The 6,800-nt window shown below is 36.5% G+C and overlaps 1 protein-coding gene across 1 annotated transcript in view; it reads left to right on the plus strand.

The window, feature by feature from the left end:
• Positions 1 to 3,806, plus strand: part of LOC126419805 (protein unc-119 homolog B) — a 51,512-nt gene extending 47,706 nt beyond the window's left edge. Inside the window, exon 6 of the mRNA XM_050086989.1 lies at positions 3,485 to 3,806. Within this exon, the coding sequence (XP_049942946.1) occupies positions 3,485 to 3,603 (119 nt within the window). The 3' untranslated portion in view covers positions 3,604 to 3,806. The remainder of the gene's footprint in view (positions 1 to 3,484) is intronic.
• Positions 3,807 to 6,800: the final 2,994 nt, after the last annotated feature.

Raw genomic sequence — 6,800 nt, forward strand, 5'->3', positions numbered from 1 at the left:
TGTAACTCAGTACCTTCCAGAACTGGAGCAACTGAATTACATTTTCCACCAGGGTTTTGACTATCTCTCTTCGTGCCCTGAAATGAGAAATGTGCTGCCCACTATTCTTCCCACCCCTCCCACAGTGGTATTCTGCGGTCCACCGAACCTACACAATGTACTGGTCCATCCCAACAAAACCCTGCACTGAAACCCTTACCTTGTGGCTCATAACCCTGTAATAGACCTAGATGCAACACCTATCCCATACATCCTCCCACCACCACCACCACCACCACCACCTACTCCCGTCCGGTCACTAACATCACCTATCCCATCAAAGGTAGGGCTACCTGTGAAACCTGTCATGTTATCTACAAGCTAAGCTGCAACCACTGTGCTGCAGTCTATGTGGGCACGACAACTAACAAGCTGTCTGTCTGCATGAATGTTCACTGACAGTGTGGCTTCAGTTGCCAGAGACTGCAATCGTGTGTGTGTGTGTGTGTGTGTGTGTGTGTGTGGCGTGGCGTGGCATCATTTTTGACGAAGGCCTTGCTGGCCAAAAGATTTATTTGTGACAGTGTTCTTGTTGTGCCTATCTGCAACGTGGCATCTTGGCTATATGGTGAGTGGCAACTTTCCTTTTCATAATGTTGTTCCATTCCATTCAGGATTTTCCAATAAATAATATAGGATTAAAAGTATTAAAGCCAACCAATTGTGCCTGCATTGGCTGTTAAAGTCTGCCTGGCTTTATTTCACAGTCACGAAAACTATTATATGAGGTATCAAATGATGACCAAAACATAATTGCTCATAACTGTAAATATTTACATAGTGTAACTTTTATATTTTGGATCCTTTACTTGTATCTGAACTGAGTGGTTTATTTTTCTAAGGCACCAGACATCATTCAAATTGACCTTTCAACTTGTAAATATATTGTTACATTACAGTGATGTTATGGTCATACTACACTTAACCCTGGAACGGATGGGCTGGATCTTTCAGACCCAAGCGGATTTAGTTAAAAAATATCCACAAGAGTACACTACTTGCGAGTCAGCCATCCATTGTAGCTTTCAGTTAATGTTCCTAGAGGACATTGCTTGTGTCATCATTTTTCTTTGTTTGCCAGTTGATTGTTGACATGGAAGGAAGCGTGTTGTGGGTCTGAGAGACCCAGCCCATCCATTTACATTAGCTTTTTCTGCTTATGCACACTTCTTGTTATACTGACTGCGAGCAATAAAACTGCTCGAAAATGGCCTGGCAGCATCCTCTAAGTGATGAAGAAATTGAAAAACTGTTATTAGAAAGTGGTAATGATGATTCAGATGTAGATCCTGATTTTATTCCCGAAAGTGATCGCAACACAGAAAGCGGAACGTCGTTATTCTTGCGAGAAATGTGAGTACACTCACTAATACATCTCGAGATTCTGTATCAACTAGTGTGGTTGGTTCCAGTCCCTCTTCGAGTGAATCATCACCTTACTATTTGTCGAGAGATGGACGAACTAAATGGCGGAAAAAGGTTCCCAACCAAAATGTACGTACCAGATCACACAATATAATTACGCATTTGCCTGGTGTCAGTGGGGAAGCCAGAAATGCTACCAACATTGTCGAGGCCTGGAAGCTGTTCATTGACGAAGATTTGCTCAATTTGATAATAGAGAGCACAAATACTTACATAGATCATGTAAAACCACTTTATAAAAGTGACCCAAATACTGCAAGGAACTTGGAAGAAAGAGGAGTTCCAGGCACTTTTGGGTCTTTCGTACATTTCTGGCGTTCTTCACAGAGGCAAAATGAATATGGAAGAATTTTGGGACACTTATGGCACAGGGACAGAAATCTTTCCTCCAAGTATGTCACTGCCAAGATTTCGTTTTCTTCTGAGATGTGTTAGGTTAGATAATATTCACACGAGAGGAACGTAAAAAAATGATAAAGTGGCCCCTGTACATGATATTATCGAAGGATTCACAAAAAACTGCACAAGGCATTAAACAACAAGTGAATACCTTACAGTGGACGAGATGTTACTATCTTTTCGGGGACATTGTTCTTTCAGAATGTACATTGCTTCAAAACCCGGAAAGTATGGGATCAAAATATTTATCTTGGCAGATGCAAAAACATACTATGTAAAGAACTTGAAGTGTATGTAGGGCAACAAACTCCAGGTTTCTTCCATGTGAGTAACGCAGCTGACGATGTTTTGTTCAAACTTGTGGAGCCAGTGAAGGGAACAGGTTACCCTTGACAACTGGTTCACAACTGCACTCTTGCAAGAAAACTGCTCACAGACTGTAACCTTACACTCGTTGGGACACTGTGCAAAAATAAAAGAGAAATTCCATTGGAATTCTTGCCTCACAAGAAAAGAGAAATACATTCATCCATATTCGCATTTTGCGACAATTTCACATTGGTGTCGTATGTGCCAAAGAAAAACAAATGTGTAATTTTGCTGTCTTCAGTGCATACAAACAATAAAATCGATGAAGAAACCGGTAGTATGAAGAAGCCAGAAATTATTACATTCTACAATTCAACAAAGTGGAGTGGACGTGGTTGATGCCACGTGTTCAGAATATAACATTGGAAGGCAAACAAGACGCTGGCCATTGTGCATGTTTTATGCCATTTTGAACATGGCTGGTATAAATGCATTTGTGGTATACAAAGCAAACACGGGACTGGATATTTCAAGGAGGATATTTCTCAAGCAACTCGGTTTGGAACTCATAAAACCACACATGGCACAGAGAGCTAACCAGAAGAATCTCCCGAGCAACATTCAACAACTGGCAGCACGTCTGTCTGGGATTACCATTGACAAGTAAGTTTTTCCAGAAGGAAAATGAGGTTGTCGTTGTAAATGCAAAGACAATAAAACAAAATATTTTTGTAAAAAGTTGTGGAAAGTGGCTGTGTCTTTCCCATTCTGTAAAGTTATGTGAAGATTGTGCAGAAAATACAGGTCAGTAATGTGTATATCGTAACAAGAGAAACCATTTTTTATTAGATTATGCTATGCACTAAAATGTATAATATTTTGTAATAGCGTGCTTGACAATCCTAATTTCATAACTTGTGAGGACGTGAAGTGTCAAAAATAAAATAAAACTGTTTTAAATGTTCAAGAATGTTTTTAAGTACTGAATAATTTTACTTTCAGATTTTTGGAGAAATACTTTATTTTCAAAGAAATGTATGGTGAATTTAAATATTAATAAACAGTAACAGAAGTATAGTAACACTGGTGTTGAAAATTTAAGTCTTACTTATTCTGGAATGTAAATAAAATGGTGGGTCTGTCAGACCCAGCCCGTCCGTTTGTGTTACTTTTTTTCGCCTGTCCGTTCTAGGGTTAAAGAGATAGGAATCCATTTATCTTTATTTACTGGATTACAAATTGTTCACAATGTTGTGTGCAGACTCGAGAATTATATATTATTTACACTTTTCTTGTTTTTGTTATATTTCAGTGAAGGAGATGATTGCTCACCCATTTGAGACCCGTTCAGACAGTTTCTATTTTGTAGATGACTGTCTAATAATGCATAATAAAGCTGACTATGCTTATGATGGTGGGCTTCAGCAGTGAACAACATTCACTTGGATGGCTGTTTTCTACATTCCATTAATTTTTCTTCAGTTAACTATTTTATATATTTTTTTAAAAAAAATTTAAACTGACAAGCATTCCATTGATTTTTTGTTTTTTTACTCTGAATATTTATTTTTTGTTATAAATTATTAAGACATATTGGATTTATTAATCCAAATAAAAATATGTTTTTACTTGAATTTTATTTTTCAATTTATGATACTATTTTCGATGTTTTTTTCTCTCTATTCATTGCCCTACTGTACATAAGGAATTTCGTTTGTACTGCCCGCTTGCCTCACTTTCTTTTTGTGACTGACCGAAGTGTTTATAAATTCAGTTAATCATTTTATATAATTTGCATGTTTTAAAATTGAGGCAAGAGAACCGTGCTATCATTCATCTTATCGGCGAGGCATGCAAAATAATCTGAAGGGATCAAGAGAAACATTTATCTTCTTCTTATATTGAGGTTTATTTTGGAATGAAGAGGGAGTCTGATGAAGACTATGCTGTGGATTGTGATATATGTGAAATGACAGTAATTAAAAAAAGTGAGGCAATTAATGACTCGAGCTGCACATGATTGTTGATAAGAATATGTAGGACACCTTGGACAGGATCCCATCTATCAAAAGTTTTATCCTGTTGGTGTGGCTTTTTCATCCATTGCGGTATAGGGAACATTATAGATTTTTGTGTCAAAAGTATACGACATTATCAGCTGTTAAATCTCATGTACATGTATGTCTACAAATTACTGCCGTATCAAATAAATAATGGTCCTGCCACTGGAAATATTATCACATAAGCTATCAGCGAAAAAACTGTAGGTAACACAACCAGGGATAGCAAAATCAAAGGCAGAAGAAAGCCTGAGAAAGAAAGCTACAAGGAAACCATATAATAGTTCAGGAATTAGGACACAAGGCCTCTAAGAATTTGCAGTGAAAACCTAGGATGTAACTTATAATTTATAACATAATTGTGAGGAAGGGTCACACAGTGTAGCATGATTTGGTTTTTTTGGTTGTACATGTGCTGGTTCCTTTTGCCTTAAAATGAAGGAAAGGCAATTGTGTAACAGTCCTGCTTTGCTGTTGCCGCCACCAGGGCATAGATTCCTCAGGCTCTTATGCTTTGTACGGTCTTTCTTAAAACGTTTGCTCTTCATTATCAATTAAAGGTAATCTAGCTTGTGAAGATCAGACAGTCCTGCACCACTCACAGCATGATGAACGGTATGGTGTAATCTACACACATTTAAAGAAAGTGTACCATTATTTTTTAATTGATTTTTGTCATTTTCTTTATTTTCCTCAAAACAGACTTTTGTCTTATCTAAAATGTGGAGGAATGATTAGGTTACATTTTATTTGACAATAACTAATTTATTCTAAACTGGATGTATCATTTGTAGGAACTATGATACAACTCTATGAAGGGAAGTGTACTTCCACCTCTGTGTTCCATATCCTGAATATCTGAATTGTGTGAGCTTCATTTCAGAACGATGAGAGACAAGTGTGGGTAGGTTATTTGTTTGTGAAGCTACACGAATGTGTTTACTTTGAAATTCATAGTTGCAATTTATTATTGCCCAAATGACTTTCTTTTAGTTTTTTGTTGATTTCACTTTCTCCTATTATTTTAAGCACATGAATGTCGAATTTTACCAAAAACTTCCAAATATGTTGCCTTTCTTAAACTCTTATATTTTACACCCTAAAAAATAAACATGAACTTTTGATTCCAATGAAGAGACTAATCCAGCCCATTATTGGGAACTGCCAGATTATCCGTCATTATTGATTAAAACAATTTACCTGTTCATGGAAAAAAATGACAATTTTATCTATTGAATAGAATTTTTTAGCTAATGTCTTTTTTCTTCAGAAGAAAGCACTATTTTATTTGCCGTCATTTCAGTGCAAAGGAACCATTTACACACAGACAACAGAATCACAAATAAAAACTAAAATTTGCTGCACAGTGCTCTCCATTTGCTTAAGTGTGAAATAAGCTGTACAGGCAAGTGTTATGATCTTTTTTAACATATTGTGCAGCTGTCACAGCTAGAATTCTACTTTAATTTTACTGTGCATTAAGAGTGATGTGAATATTATACAGAAATGGTGAACTGGTAGATACTGATCATCTCCTAGTTATTGATGTTACAGCACTTCTGGAATATTAGACAAGGACATGATGTAAGTATTTGTTGTGTGTGTATATCCATCAACAGAATTCATTCACATAAATGGGCACACTTGGCTGTTTAGCAATGGTTTTGATTTGTAGTAATCATTTCATGTTAAATTTTGTAATCTATATGCTTCTTTAGTTATATTCCAGTATTTTTAAAATTAGTATGAAGTGTATTATTTCAGAGGTGCTTTGGTTACTGAATGATATCCTGCTAATCATAAGAGATACAATCCTTGTGTGTATTTTGACTTGATTCATTGTGTAGTAGCTTAAGGTTATCATTTTACCTACATTGGGCTGCTGTTACTTTTCATTTATAACTACTGTAATGTTTGGGAGGATGCATGATTTTCCTGTTTCGTTTTGAGCATCCTTGAACAAAGTCTGTCACCTTCTCACTAGCCATTGGCAAAGAATGTGTCATATGGTCAGGCACTGGACTGTACAAATTGTAAACGTTGCAGCACTGCACTTTATGGGCACATGGATTTTCTCATGCCCTACATAAGAGAGACATGCACTTAGAATACCAAGGAGCTACGCGAGGTAGGGGGTGTGTATGAATTTTGTAATCTTGGAGGCAGACAATAAGTGGATGTGGAATAATTAAATATTTAGTTCTCCCCCTTTCCCTCCACATCACCCTTCATCTCTGCAAATTTGTTTTGTTATTTGTTGGATTTTTCTCTCTGTCTGAAATGTCTACTGGGGAAAAAGTAGGATATTCTTAAGTTTTTTTCCTTGATAGTCCCTGCTTTCTGTTCACATCAGAATTTCCTCTGCTGGATGCATACGGTAAAATTATGTTTACATTTTTGACATCCATTCCCATTTATTTTGGGTTGTAATTATATTTTGAAATAGTTGTTTTTTGTGTTAATGGTGAATAAATTGAGGTATTAAAAAATAAAGGTTGTAAAAATGCTGTTCTGGCATATCTTGGATAAACCAGCATGGTTTTGGTAGCCTTTTTTAAAGGAAGTGCA

This window comes from Schistocerca serialis, chromosome 9 (assembly GCF_023864345.2).
Source record: "Schistocerca serialis cubense isolate TAMUIC-IGC-003099 chromosome 9, iqSchSeri2.2, whole genome shotgun sequence".
NCBI lineage: Eukaryota > Metazoa > Arthropoda > Insecta > Orthoptera > Acrididae > Schistocerca > Schistocerca serialis.